Below are 14,626 nucleotides of genomic sequence, written 5' to 3'. Positions count from 1 at the left end.
AAGGAGCCAGGAATTGCTGCAGCCAGGCTCCCATGTCCCTGAGGTTTATGGAGGGGTGTCTATGCTTTCCTCCTTCTCACAGCTGGTTCCATCCCAGGGGAGGAGGGTGCTCGCCCCCTTAGCTGCTGCCCTGAAGAAGGCTCCCCCTTTGTTGAGAAAAGCTGTGATACTTTTCTGGCACTACAGTCTTCCTAGAGTGAAGACCGCCTGTGCTGGTCTCTGCACTCTCTAACCCCTAGTGACTCCCATGACATCCTTTCTCCTAATGTCCTTCTAGATGTTACCCTCAGAGAGAGAAACCCTATTTTTCCATAGCCCTTCTGCCCAGCTTTCTTTTCTTTTCTTTCTTTTTTTTTTTTTTTAAGTTCATTTATTTCGAGAGAGGGCACGTGAGCAGGGTAGGGGCACAGGGAGAGAGAGAGAAAGAGAGAGAATACCAAACAGGCTGTGCGCCAACTTGGGGCTTGATCCTACGAAACCGCGAGATCATGACTTGAGCTAAAATCAAGAGTCGGACGCCCACCCGAGCCACCCAGGCACCCCTTGCCCAGCTTCTCTCCTGCTTAGGTCCTGTTTGTAAGGGCCGAGCCAGAGTTCTGCCTGAATTCTACATCCCCATCCCCTAGTCAGACATACCTTGGCATATACCCTCTAACGAAGGCCTGTCTATACGGTTGGTACCATGGAGGCGGGGCGGGGGGTGGCCGTTGGGAGCAGTTTGTGAATCTTAGAATTCAGATTCTTGATGATGATGGTGATGATAATGATGATTACTGTTATTATTATTTTGAGACATCTGAATTCAAGGGCTCTGCTTGAATCTGCTCTTCCCCACCTCTATCCTTTGGGAGTCATGGGTCAGGCCCAGGCCCCTGCTCCAAATACATATATGTATGACTGGAGAGCAAGAGGAAAACTTCAGTTGGAATCATTCGCCCTTACCTATTCATGTCTCAGAGGGGTCTTCCCACACGCATAAGAATATTCCCAAGCCTTTTCAAAATTCCACACCAACCTCTTCCACCCCCTTCACCTTATCCCATTCCCAACCAGCTAACCAGTCTCCTCACTCCCCGCTACAGGAAGTTGGCACACCCACTCACTGGCCTCTCTGGCACCTTCCCAGGTGCCTCAGCTGCCCACCCAACTCTGAAGCCAGGAAGCTTGCACCCGGCCGGGGCGGCCCTCGCCGGGTCCCCGACATAGCCAGCAACAAGTCCTTAGAGTCTAGAGTCTGTCTTTGGCCCTAGCTCACCATATCTCCCAGCCCAAACCCTTCCTACTCAACCCGCGGTCCAGGAAACAGCAGCACAGCTGTCACCTGGAGCCGATTAGAAATGCACATTGCCAGGCCCCCCACAGACCTACCGAATTAGGACCTGCAATACTCTGCGCCTTAACATGTGAGAAGCACTGCTCTAAACAATCTGATCTGCTGAAAAGACACCCCCTCCTCATGCTTCCTGCAGCCCTCCCTCCCTTCCACAGTGGAGAAACCCTGAGCATGATCTGGACACTCACTAGAGAACCCAGAGAGGCTGGTGAGTGAGGCCTGGGACCCTCAGCAGAGAGGAGCAGCCACCACCACAGGGCCAAAGAGGAGGGGAACAGAGGGGGCCACATGGGGAGATCCAGGCAGGAGCTTGGGGGGCAAAAGACACACGTGGTGAGAAAGGAAGGGGCACCTGCCTTTTCGAGCAAAAGTGAGATGGTTCCCTTTGGGCTCCTCCCACCATCCCCAGCTCCTGTCAGGCTCTTGCAGCCAAGAATGGCTCCTGCTGCGCAGCCCGGGGCTGCTGGATGCCTGAGTTTCTCCCTCCCTCTTGCTGGCAAAGTCACCATCGCCCACCGGCTGCACTGCTGGTAGTGGGTGCTCAGGAAATGTTTGTTGAATTGAGAGGAAGCCACAGCTTGTGCGGAGTCTGAATAATTCACCAGCCGTGGGCCTCAGGGGAGGGGCAGGAACAGAGACTAAGTAGGAAAGACAAGTCCTGAAGTTGTACTTCGTCAGAGTCGCTGTTTCTCTGTCCCTCGTCTGAGTCCTTGCTATCGCATGACCTTGGTGCAGGGAGGTGGTGGGGAAGAGGAAGTAGGAGATGGCAGGAAATGCCCTGGGCTGCAGGGCTGCCCTCTTCCCTCCCCTTGGGGTACACTTGAAGTCTGTCCTGGGTAGGGGGAGGGTGTCCCTGCTGGTGAGCTTTCCCACCCTACTGTGGAGGGGCGGGGGGAGAGGCTATTCTCTCACCACCCAACTCCACCCCATTTCAGAGAGGGGGCCTTTCCAGGAACCCTCTCTTTTGCAGAGGAGACCTGAGCTCCATTCTCCTGTCCCCAGCTCAGCCCCCACCTGCTGTGCCCTCCCTTTCTGGGCCTCAGCCTCCTCTTCCAGGAAGGCAGGAGGCTGCCAGCTAATGGCTGACGTTCCACTCGTTTGCCATCCTGTGAGTCTGGGGCTGTGAGTCACCTGGGTGCAAGGCAGAGGCATGGGAAAGGGCCCAGGCCTGGGCTGGTCCTGCCGGCTACTGAGGCTGCCTCCACCTCCAAAGCCACAGCTGGAAAGAGAAGCCAGGCCCTGGGGGTGATAGAGGCCAGGTGAGCCAGGTGCTGAGTGTTTCCAAGCCTCGCTTTCTTGCCAGCCTCAGAGACCAGGTGTGACATAGGAATACACCAGGAGCTTTACCTGCAGGTGAAAACACACCCGTACACAGGGATGTGCACCTGAGATACAAGGAAGGCCAGCTCCTTGCCCTCACGATGTCACCCCACTGGAAAGTTTGCCCAACTGCTCAGCTGGACTGCCACAAGCCACCAGCAACCAGACACCCACCACGCACAAGAGTCCTGACTGCATTCTTCCCTCCTCCTCTGCCCAGCCGGCCCCTTTGCTCCCAGGGGCTTTGCTCAGCATCTTCCCGCGGGGCCCGGACCTCCTGTCCTGCTTCTGACACCTCCTGCGCCCCTTGCCCTTTGGCCCATTGCCCTGGTGGGCCTGCTTCGTTGTGCCAAGCCCTGCTGGGCCCCAGCCTTGCCAGACCTGTCTTCTCTGGGCTCTAAGGGCCCTGCTCCTCCTTGGGGCTTGGAGCAAGTCTGTACTTCCGGCTCAGCCTGGGGGTCATTCCACCCCGGGAGCTGCTCAGAACCATCTGGCCGGGACACAGGGTTCTCCTGGGCTCCAGGCCTTGGAGGGAGCACACACACACTCGCCCCGGGCCCAGGGCTACTGGCTCCTCCTAGAGAAAGGTCAAGGGGAACCAAGTCAGTGTTTTGTGGAGAGGCAGGTTCTGGACTGGCTATCGAGACTCCTGACTCCCTTTTTGGCCCCTCTGGGGATACCGGGGCTGGACTGGTGGCTGGGGCACTTGTGGGTCTGCTCAGCTCCACCTCGCTCTGCTTCTGTGAGTGTTCCTCCTCGCTCCGACTCTTTCTGGTACTTTGGCTTCCCTGAAACAAGAGATTGGCCCTGCTGGCTGGCGAATTCAGAGCTCAGATCCCCAGCCCGTCCCATCCTATTCCCAAACACCCACCTCCTGGCTCTCCAGCTCCTCCTTGCCTTCCTTCGTCTCCCACCTGTAGAAACACGACACATGGCAGGGTCTACTCCTACCCATGCCCTTCACATCAGTTGCTCTGTAGCCAGGGGCCCATGTTCCCAGGGAGCAACTAGACCCCAAGGGTCTCAGAGCCAGAACAAGGCTCCAGGATACTTCCCTTCCAACCCGACCTTGTTCCCCAAATCCTGCCATTTCCTCTGAACGCCAGCCACTTGAGCTCCATCCCAGGTGCCCAGCTGATGTTTATGGCCAGGCCTGGGCCACCCTGAGTTCCATGGAGACTCTGGACGTGTCCCTGCCTGCACCGCCTGGAAAGGCATGCCTGACTTCCTGGGGGAAGGCAACTGCTGTAATTACTGCGGCCTCCCTGGGCACCAGGCTCTCGCTGCTGCTGCTGCCTTTGCTGCTGGCCTCTTCTGGAACCTCATTAACCTGCCGCCAGGCAGCCGTCAGGCAGGAGGCAGCGGCCCCGAGGCCCGGAGCATGAAGCTGGACCAGTGCTGGTCCTGACCTCCCAGGGGCAAGGGAGATCCAGGAAATCAGGAAGCCCGGATGATTCCCCTGATTTTGCCCCCTGCCCCCTGTTACCTGCGGGCCCTGCCAGTCAGCCTCTCTGTCCCCCGGGCTTTGCTTCGTGTGGCAGACACCACTGAGGATCTGCTGGGTTGCCCACCCCGAGTAGTACCACCTGCAAGAGATGACCCACGAATCAAGCAGAGAAGAGGGCATGGCAGCCCAGCTCCTTCACCAGCTCATGCAACCCTGCTCCTCCTTTATTCCCAACTCACCTTTACCATCAGGGGACAAGGGTGGGGGCTGTAGCTTTCGGTGGCTCCTGGGACCTAAGTGGGGCAAAGGAAATGGGGAAAGAGTGGGGTGATAAGGATTCAAGGAAGCAACACCATTTTTCCAGGACCAGGAAGCTGTCTTTCTCCTAGTCCAGTTGTGGATGTTCTGACTCCCCAAAAGAGCCCCGGTCTGGGGATCGAGAGAGCTGGGTGCCTGTGCTCACTTTGCCATTCCTGGCTAGGTAGCTGGCTGAGCCTCTCCAGCCCCAGCTTCCTCCTATGTGAAGTCAGGGGACCAGCAGTTCTAAGAGCTCTGTCCCTACAACAGGCCAGGGACAGGGAGACTGGAGCTTTCACCCATGAGGGACCAACTTCAAAAGGATCCCAGTGCAGACTTCCTGTGAGCCTCCTCCCCGGAACTGCTGGGGTCAGAACCCAGGGTAGGAGCTGTGGGTTTGGAGGGAGGGAAGGTGCCCTGCTCTAATAGCAAGGGAGAGGAACAAAAATGTTCTTCCATGCCTCTTTCTAGCTCCAGAAATAAGTGGCACACCAAGAGACAGAGAAAGGAGGGGAAGCAGGGGGTGGGGGGAGGCTGTGATAAAAGCCAAGGAGGGGAAGGAGGTGCGGTGGGTATTGGCTCACCCCTGGTGCCGCCCGCCCTGGCCGGGCCCTCTTCTCGAGGCTTGCTGGAGTCCTGTAGCCTGTGGAGCCAGAGAGTCAGGCTGCTGTGGGATGGACACAAGCTAGGGCAAGCCTCACACAACCACTGCCGCCCCAGCTCCAACCCCAGAACAGATGGGGGAAAGGTGGGGGACCCGGTGCCCGCCCTGAGCCCAGGGCCCAACCAGAGGGCCCAGGAAGACTCTTAACCACCCTGGAGATGGTCTCACCAGCCCTCCAAGAAGCACCCACAGTTAATCCTGCCCTAAGCCCCACAAACACGTCAGTCCAACAAGCTGCCCAGCCCTGCCACCCACGTGGGCTTGGCCTTGTCCAGGTCCCACGGGCGGCGCCAGTCACCCTGTGCGTCTCTGTGCCTGGCCACACGGCCAGGTCGATCTGTTCCCGCTCCTGCTTCCACTGGGCGTAGTCCCAGCCCACCTCCTGGGGTCCCCCCACTGGTCGGTGGGGAACCGGGCCTGGGACCAGGCCTGGACTCTGGGGCTCCCGAGCACCCTGCAGGGAGAAGACACTCAGCACCATGGGGTAGAAGCAGGAAGGCCTGGGCTTGGAGTGGAAGTCTGGATACTACTAACCCCTTCCTCTCCAGGTTTCCACGTCCCCGTCTAAAAATTAAATCCATTCCGTCTCTAACGTGTTGTTTGCCATAGATACGGTTTCCATCCACTTGTTAGCTGTGTCTTTTGGGAAAGTTACTTAACCTCTCTGTGTATCATTTTCTCATCTGTAAAATGGGGATAATAATAGCACCTATCCACGGGGTTATAGGGGAGGGAGGGTATGGACAGGCCCAGAGTGGAGAGGCATCTGGCAGCAGTCAGCAAGAGCCAGTAGTAGGGGCTGCTGCCACCTAGAGGTCACACCTGGCACATGGCCAGTCCCCTGCAGCCTCCTGGCCCACCCCAAGGCCCGTCAGAGATCCAGTTAGGGTAAGGGGCTGACCTCTGACTTCTCCTGTCTCTCACTGCAAGGCCCGCCCAACGTGGAGACTGGCCAGAGAAAGGAAGAAGGGGTGGGAATTTTTGCTGATGCTACCTGGGCATGTCCCCATAGATGAGGGACATATGTGACTCAGCTTCTCCGCCTCCCCCAAATGAGCACTGCCACTTTCATGTCCCCATCCCCTCTTGAAGATGTACCTTCCGTGCCGAATCCGAGCTGACGGCCATCTGCATGGAGGGGGTCCGGCCCAAGCCCCCTCCAGGTGACCCTCCTGCCCCCCGGTTCTTTGCTCTGGTGGGCTTCTCACTTACGATCCGCTTGGCCTGGAGGAGGTGAGGATGGGTGGTGTGGCACAGCCAGGTAAGAAGAGGCCTTCGGCCTGGTGCCTGGGCTTCCCCCGCCCACCCTGCTTACCTCAGCTTTGTTCTCCATGGTCACAGCCAGCTCCACCCGGTCCCCCAGGCAGAAAGTACCGGTGTGATACTCCACCTCCTCGTCCTCAAGCATCGCACCGGCTGCTTCAGGTCCGAGGGATCTCACCCAGTTCCGGCTGACCACCCGCTTCTCCTGCGGAATGGGATGCCATGCCCTCAGGCCACATGGGCAGGGCTGAGCAGAGCTGGGCACTGAGTCCTCTGGGAGGTTCCCCAAGGCTGGCTTCCAGCCCTGGACCTCCCTGGAATGCCCATAGAGGAGCTGATTCTATGGGGCATTCACATGCCAGTGGCATTAGGTTATTCAGGCCCTGGGGCCACCCTGGGGCCCAAGATGCCATAGCACCCTGTCATCTCTGAGCTGGGAAATCCAAAGCACTCGGACAATGGGGCTTTGTCCCTCCGATACTGCTCCTGGCTTTCGGCCCCACTTCTCTGTCCCTGTAGGGTTTGGGTTTTAGGAGCAGCCTGTGGTTTACAGCACAGGTGCAGGGCTATGGGACTGGGAAAGGGTATGGGGAGGCTTCTATTCGATGGCCTTTCAGCTGTGGCCCTTTGGGTGCAGGGGGACTGGGTGGGCTGGGCTGCAGAAGGCTGGGAACTGACGGGTGAGCCCCAGAACTGTGAGTGGAGGAAACAGAGGAGCAGGAGCGGTTGTCTTCCCCTGACGCAGGCTGGGCCTCCACCTCCTCGCAGGGCCGGGTCCCCAGGGCCTGGCATGGTGCCCTGTAACTACAGACCCTCCGTCAGCACTCGCAGAGCAGCTACAGGAGTGAACAACCCACGCTGTCACCCCGGGGTGGGGCTTACGCCGGGAACCTGGCTGATAGTGACAGTGAGGCCATCAGGTCGGAGGAATTCCTGCGCGGTCACAGCCATGCCCCCTTGCTCCGCCTGCCGACGGTCTTCCTGGATCTCCTACGGGAGGGCCCGGGGTCAGCACAGGCCATGGCCCCCCAGACGCACACAGACAGGCCTACACAGAGAGACACCAGTGGGACACCAGGGGCAGAGGCACGGCATCACGGAGTCCCCAAGGTCCTCTCAGAGTTTCTGAGATGAACCACATGGCCCTAACCCTGGCCCCAGGCCTAGAGCCTGCAGGGAGAGACCGCCATGCAGGGGTCTGCGAGACAGACAGGGAGTGCCCACCCAGCTGCCCTTCCCGGCCCATCACAGCCCGCTCACCTGGTACCTGCGGAGTAAGGCCTGGTTCTTCTTTCGAAGGGCCACTATCCTCCGATCCAGCTCTGCATCCTTCTCTTCCTGCCTGCTCAGGGGTGACTCAGCTCCGTGAGGCCCCTGCAGAGGGCAGGGAGCCCAAGCTCCTGACTGCCGGGCCCATCCCTTATCAGGCCCCTAACTTTCACATTCACCTGAGAACCATATTCTTACCACGAATGGACCCCGGCTCTCCGGAGCTAGGCTCACAAGGGGGGATGGCACATGGAAGGTCCCAAGTCCCCACCCTACTAGGCTTGTCTGCCCGGCTCTCTGCCTCCTCAGGGGTTCAGATCAGGGCCTCATACGGGGCCCTCCGCTCTCAGCAGTGGGCTGCCCCTCCCCCGGGCTCTCCAGGGAGCTCCACTGCCGAGAGAGCCTGCCGAGCAGGAATGAGAGTTATAAATGGCTCTGGCAGCGGAACCTGCCGCGACTGGGAAGTTGCCAGGGGATTCAGGAGGTCGAGGAGGGGAGCTGTTTTGCTCCCAGGCCCAGAACCATGGTAAAAGAGAAGCCCCTGCTCTGTCCTGGGCTCCCAGGCCCCAGGCCCCACTCCCCAGGCTTGCAGCCCAGCCTGTGGGAAAGAGCCACCGTCGCGAGCCCAGCCTTTCCAGGCCTGAGCTTCTTTCCGGCAGTCGGGGCAGGAGAGAGCCAGCTCCATGGGCAGGCCCAGCAGAGGAGCCACCCTAAGCAAACCATGCCTCTGCCCCGAAATCCCCAGGTCTCTCCCTGTGTGGCTGCAGGGTCTCCCTTGTAGCCAAACGCCCCTGCCCAGCCCCCTGCAGGCCTAGGCACAGCCCTGTTCCTCCCAGGCCCAGCTGTCCCCAGCTGCCCCCAGAGTGTGGCTGCCTGGTGTCCCAGCCTCCTCCCAGCCCCCAGAAGCCCCCCGCCAAAGGTGAGGTGCCACTCACAGCCGAGTGCATGGCAACAGTGGGCACTGAGAAAATTCCAGAGCAGCCCCAGGGGAGCCAGAGCCGGAGGGAAGCCGGAGCCGCCGAGCCACCACCGGAGCCGGGCCTCTGCTGGCCTCTCCCTGCCGGCTTCACTGCTCAGCACACGAGATCATGTTGTGATTACAAAAGACTCCTCTGGGCTCACAGCCAGGAATGCTGTCGCCACCGCCCCCACCCATCCACTCTCAGAGGGCAAGGACCAGGGCACTGGCCCTGCCCAGCACCTCTCTCCCTGCCCCGCCCCAGCGTCCCCAGAGACAGGGCAAGAACCTTTCTCTGTCGGGTTGGCCCACGCAGGGGGTCTGGCTGCCCCAGGCCCTGCCTTCTCTGAGGCTCTACGCCCAGCGGAGCCCCAGCCTGATGCACCTGCAGAGGGATGGGCAGCCAACAGAAGCCTCCATTCCTCCCAGGAGTAAAGAGCCTACAGGATGCAGCTGAGCCCATCGGGCATCCTAGTCGGAGGGCCCCCACCTCAAATGAGCCTCTCCCTATTTGTCCTCATCAGCTCTGGTTTCAGGAATTTGAAGGGACCAAGAAACTCACCTCCCCTCGGCCACCAAATACTACTACATACCTGACATAACACCATTAGTCATTCCTTTAGGTTGAACAGTGTCTTCCCTGCGTTCTAAAGTACAGCCACTCCAGAGAGGCTCAGCTGTCCAAGTCTCCCCTCAGTATGGGGAGATGGGCCTTCCCACAGGACCCATGCCGCCGCAGCCCAGAGCCGGCCACTCAGGGTCCCAACTCTGGGCGCTTCCTGGCCTTGCTCTCCAGGACTGGCCTTTCATCCTCTCCCACCCTGAGAAAGGAGGCAGCCTTTCTCAGGAAAATCTCTCTCCAAATCTTCCCAGTATGGCTGAGGGAAGCGGCTTGCCTGGCAGTCCCACTCTTAGAGCCCCTGGGAGCTGAGGCTTGGGGTGCTGGGAGGAGGGGTGTCTCTCTGTATCAGGGGTACCTATGGTCTGTTTCAATAGCTACAGGGCCCCGACCTCCAAGACCTGATGGGAGGGAGAGGTCCCTGCATCCCCCACATTCCTGATGGAACAGGCCTCAGTTTCGCTAATCCCATGATCTGTCTCCAGAGCAGAAATCCTCGCTGCCCTTTCACTCCTCCCCAGACCAGCCCAGGCAGCCAGAGTTTCAAGGTCTACTCCCCTTGACCCATCCGTTCCTGCCCCCCTCCCATCCCTACTATGGTTAGCCTTTTTCCTGGCCAGGCCTTCACACAGCACCCCTGACCCACAGCCAATCTCCACAGCCCCAGAGTTCCCATCCTGCTTGGAAATGCCACCACAGTCTCTTCCTTTCCTGCCGGATGTTCCCACTGAGTCAGACTCCCAGCAATGGTGACGTACCCAGTCTCCTCTCCCTCTCTTTTTCTCTCTCTCTCCTCTCCCTCTCCTTCTCCCACCCTCTCTGTGTGCTACCTCACACAGGATGCTGAGTTTCATCCTAGCCCCAAAGGCCCTGGTGGTCTGGCCCCCAAGCTTCCCACCACCTACCCCACACCGTGTTGTTGGACCTGGGAGGCCTGCACAGCACCAGCCTGAGATGGAGCGACGCAGCAGCTGAGACCTAATGTTCTCCATCATCTTTGGCTCTCAAACCAGGTCCGGGGCAGTGGGGTGTAGATACAGGAGGCTACAGGGGTGAGGCAAGGTCGGCTGTGCCCCTCACCCCTGTTCCCAGCCAGGGTCAGGGCAGGACAGCGGCAGGGAGACAGGAAGCACAGGTAGCAATCCGGCCATCCCATAGAGAGGGTGACACCCCCCCTCTTCTGGAAGGGCCTGCAGGGAGAGACCCTCCTAACCTAGTGAAGGTCTCCAGGCCCATCGGGCTGCAGGCGCACATTTTCTAGGACAAACCAGTGATCAGATAGGCCCCCACAGTTGCTGGCCGTGTGCTTGCCAAATGTTACTCACACAATACGTCGTCCCTCAGAGCAGCCCCTACATTCTCCTATTTTCTCCAGAGTCTGAAGTTTGCTTGTCTGCTCCCCAAATGGACAGAGGCTCTCTGAGGGCAGAAATGGTATACCGAGTGCCTCCAGATCCCCAGGGCCCGGCATAGTGCCCTTATAAACTACAGACCCTCCCCAAGCGCTCGCAGAGCAGATACAGGAGGGAATAACCCGCGCTATCCTGTGCGTGGCTGTGGGTGTCCTATGTATGTGCTTTGACTGCCTTTCTCTCCACCCAGAAACACACACAGCGCTGAGTAGTGGTAAAGTCCCCTATGAGGGGTAAAGAAAGGACCCCTGTCTGGGGGAAGTGGGAGACACCATGTCTCTGTTACTCCATGCCACCACTAGGGGACAGCAGAGTCACAAATCCTCATGAGGTGTGGGCTCTCTTCCCCTTCTTCCCTCCAGCTCCCCAGTTCCTCTCCCTCAAGTCTCTGTAATCCCCAGACTAGAGAACTCCCAACTCCGCCATCTTAGAGAAGCTACACAGTTGTAGAAGCCTTATTTTATTGATGAGAAGTGCCAGAGAGATAGCACCACCTGCCCAGGCCACACTGCCTTTTGTGTCACAGGTGAGACTAGGAGCCAAGTCACCTGCCACCCAGCTGTGCACTTTCCTGCCCCTCACCCCCAGGTGGCCCCCAAAACATTGTTTCTGCAGATACTTCGCTCTGTGCCCTCCTCTTCCCTGCGCTGAGGCGGACCCATTGTCCTGGCACCTCAGCCATGGGTCCTGGTCAACAGCTCTTCCCTGGCTCCCTCTCGGGTGGGCCTGCCAGCTGGGCCCGTGGCCACACACCTGGAGTGGGCTGTATTTGGGTGGTATTCGTGGTCCATGGTATACATACCCAGAGCCCATCCTGAGGACAAGATGGCTGCAAATCTGGGGATTGTCACTGGGGAGGAAAGAGGAGAGAGGCCTGCAAGGGAGGAAGGGACTCTCTGGACCACGCACCAAGACTGGGAGCCCAGATCTGACAGAGACCCCACTCCTGGGCCTCATTTACTGTTTCCAGAATGGCTGCCCCTGCCCAGGGCTGATGAATAAAACGTAAGCACTCCAGTCCTTGCCCTTCCTCAACCTTGACATAAGATGGGGCAGAGTGGGATGGGGGAGTCCGAATTAATTTCACTTTCATTGAATGTATGACTTTAGGGCAGTCCCTTATCGCTCTGGTCCTCATCTGTAAAATGAGGTGTACCTACTCCTCCAAGTCATTGGCAGATGAAAGGAAATGACACGTCTTATCTATATCTGGAACAACACGCCTCCCAGAGTCAAGCTCAACATAGTTTTCTTCTTGCCTCCGGAAACCGTGATAGCCACCTCGTGGATGCTACCACTACAGCATCCTCTGAGGGGCCCCAAAGGCTGCCTCCTGCCAGCCTGCTGGGATCTGAACACACTGAAGACTTCTGAAGTGTGAGGCCCACTTGTGACCTGATAGGGGGATCCTGAGGCACCCCCTCAGCATCCTCTCTGAGCCTCCCTTCATGATGACCCCTGCCCAGCAAATCCTGTAAGGCCAGGCTCCTGCCCCACCCCCTGCAGGGAGTTCACCTTGACTGCTCCCCTCCCTCATGCCTCGTCCCCTCTGAAGTCCCAGGCTCTGGCTGCCATCTCTGGCCAGCTAGCGCCGATGCTGCCAGAAGCAGTCCCCGTGCTTCACCTGCCTCTGGATCCCACCAGGCCCAGTTCCAGGCTCACATCCCAGTGTCTGGGAACCATTCCGGGCTAGGGCCAAACCCTTAGAGATCACTGGGGCCACTCTCCCCACCCTGGGTGGGTGGTTGAGTATTGAGGAGGAGGGCGGGCAAGGCTGGATTACATGAGCACCCAGACAATAGGCAGGCGACCCTCCAAATAGGGAGAGTCAAGAGGGTGGCTTAAAGCCTCCTGGGTTTCCTTTCCTGCAAACCCACTCTCCATCAGGGCCATTCCTGGCCCAAGAAACTGCTTTCCTGCCTCCTCCTGACCTGAGATCTATGCAAGGCGATGCAAGCCTCTCAGGGCAGACCAGGCCCAGCCCTGGGTGGGGAGGACTCAGAGTACATGAAGTAGGGCCAGGACACGCTCTGGGCAGGCTGCAGCCACGGGGGCAGTCTGGGCCTCGCCTTTCCCCAGAACACGCATGCCAGAGCAGGGTGGGGCTGAAGCCCTTTAAGGCATCAGGAGGCAAAAGGCTGATCTGGGGACCCACTCCTCCATTCTGCTTTCCAGGGCACACCCAAGGCTGGGACATCACATGCCTTCCAGCTCCTGGCCCTGCAGTGAGAGATGAAGCCCCAGGTTCTCCCTTGTTTGGGGCTCTCTTCTCCATGACGGGTGCAAAGGTGACTCACAGTGTTCTCCCAGGACCCAGGACCCACCCCTGCTCCCAACCCCTAGCCCAGAGCTGCCCACAACCAGAGGCTGAGTGCCACCCTGTCAAGAGCTGGCCCACAACGTTAACGTTAACGGGGTATCTACTGCGTACTTGACCTGGCCGAGGCAATGAGGGAACCGAGAGGCGAGGATCCAGACTCCACCTTACCAGCACTTGCCAATACCAGGCCACGTTAGCCTGAAGCCAGGGCAGCACAGGGCACGGGCCAACCGAGGAATTTTCCAACTGAGCCTCAAGGAGATGAGGAAGACTCAACAAGGGGGTGGTTGTGAGAGGGCATCCTGTGAATGCATGATGGCAAGCGCAGTGGCACAAGCGGGGGGGCTGTGTTCAGATCCCGGAGGGAGGGGTCTGGGCCAGGCAGAGCAGTGGGAGTCCAGGGAAGAGTGAGCAAGGGAGCCTCAGGAGGCCTTAGAGCATCAGCATGGGGGAGGGGGCATGGAGTAGAGAAGGGAGGAGTCAAGACAGCATCCAGGACTCAGGCCTGGGGGCCCTCACGAATGTGGGGAACAGGCCAGGCTTGCCTGCATGCACCCAGGGGGCTCTTTCCTCTGGGCAGGCAAATAGGTTGGAATGCTGGCATGGGACAGACACGTTCTCCCCCCACTTGAAGCTCATCACAGGGGCCTCTCACGGGGGTGAGGTGTGGGTGGGGTCATACCCTCTAGACATAGGGAAGAGGTCTGGCCCAGTTTTGAAGAATAGAAAGAAGGACAGAAGCCCGACAGAAGGCAGAGGGCTTGTTGAGAGGTGACCTGTCCCACTGAGAAGAGGGAAGGTGCCTTTGGAATGGCCAGGGCTGACATGCCCCCTCTCCAGGTGGCGTCACCCAACCTGGACGCTTCAAGGCAGCAGAGGACAACCTGGGTGAAAGCACGTTCCATGGTCACCACAGGGAAGAGGAAGCAGCCACAGGCTGGAGAGAGAAGTACAGTGACCAGTTGTCCCAGCTTGCCCGGAACTGACTCCATTTTAGCACCGGAAGTCTTGAGTCCAGAACACCCCTCAGTCTTAGGCAAACCTGGAAGTTTGGTCACCTTAGGGGGAAGGAGGGCATTGGAAGAAGCTGGGGCTAGGGGGAAATGTCTCAGGAGACTCTCAGTAAAATACTCAGTGATGCCAGAAGCCAAAAGTGGTGATATGTCCCGCAGAAAGATCTCAGTGTGCACAAGGGCAGGAATGATGAGGCCCAGGAAGTCAATAGCTCATCAGTGCTAATACTGACAATAATGAGAACACCACGCACTTACAAACAGCACTGCCAAAGGCCTCACACCTGTGATGTCATTTGATCTCACGGAGCTTTGAAATCTTTGAATTAGCCAGGGCAGGTGTTATTAGCTTCTTTTTGGAGATCAGGGTCAGTGACTTGCCCAGAAGTCTCCGTGGTAGGGTGGGGTCTCCCCACTGCACCTGTGCCGAATCACTGAGGCCGATGCCCAGCCCTGCACACTCTCTCCAGCCCGTGCCCAAGACCAGCCACCTTTGCCCTGTTGCCGGGAGAAACTTGTCCACCCAAACTGTGTAAAGAAAGACGCCTGGTTCTCCTGCCTCCCTCCCCACCCTACAGAGCAGCCCAGGAGCAGGGTGCCTTGCTGGCTCTGCTGACAGGCATGAAGGGTCGTAGAGAGTGACATCCTGTCTTTATTGCCAGTCAGCACCCTCCCCAAGACCCCCCCACCCACAGCTTCTACCACTATGGG

General features: G+C 58.6%; 1 protein-coding gene across 1 annotated transcript; it reads right to left on the bottom strand.

The window, feature by feature from the left end:
• Window positions 1-503: 503 nt before the first annotated feature.
• On the bottom strand, window positions 504-8,683 carry CCDC9B (coiled-coil domain containing 9B). Its single transcript, XM_030318497.1, is given in 13 exon segments — window positions 504-3,441; window positions 3,525-3,567; window positions 4,140-4,239; window positions 4,340-4,393; window positions 4,982-5,040; window positions 5,317-5,389; window positions 5,392-5,515; window positions 6,160-6,285; window positions 6,377-6,529; window positions 7,207-7,314; window positions 7,585-7,698; window positions 8,529-8,618; window positions 8,621-8,683. Coding segments are annotated over 13 exon segments (1,647 nt in total). The 3' UTR covers window positions 504-2,901.
• Between the last annotated feature and the right edge of the window lie 5,943 nt (window positions 8,684-14,626).

This window comes from Lynx canadensis, chromosome B3, assembly GCF_007474595.2.
Source record: "Lynx canadensis isolate LIC74 chromosome B3, mLynCan4.pri.v2, whole genome shotgun sequence".
Lineage (NCBI taxonomy): Eukaryota > Metazoa > Chordata > Mammalia > Carnivora > Felidae > Lynx > Lynx canadensis.
Note: the sequence above shows the minus strand (reverse complement) of the source record. Positions and strands in the feature narration are given on the sequence as shown.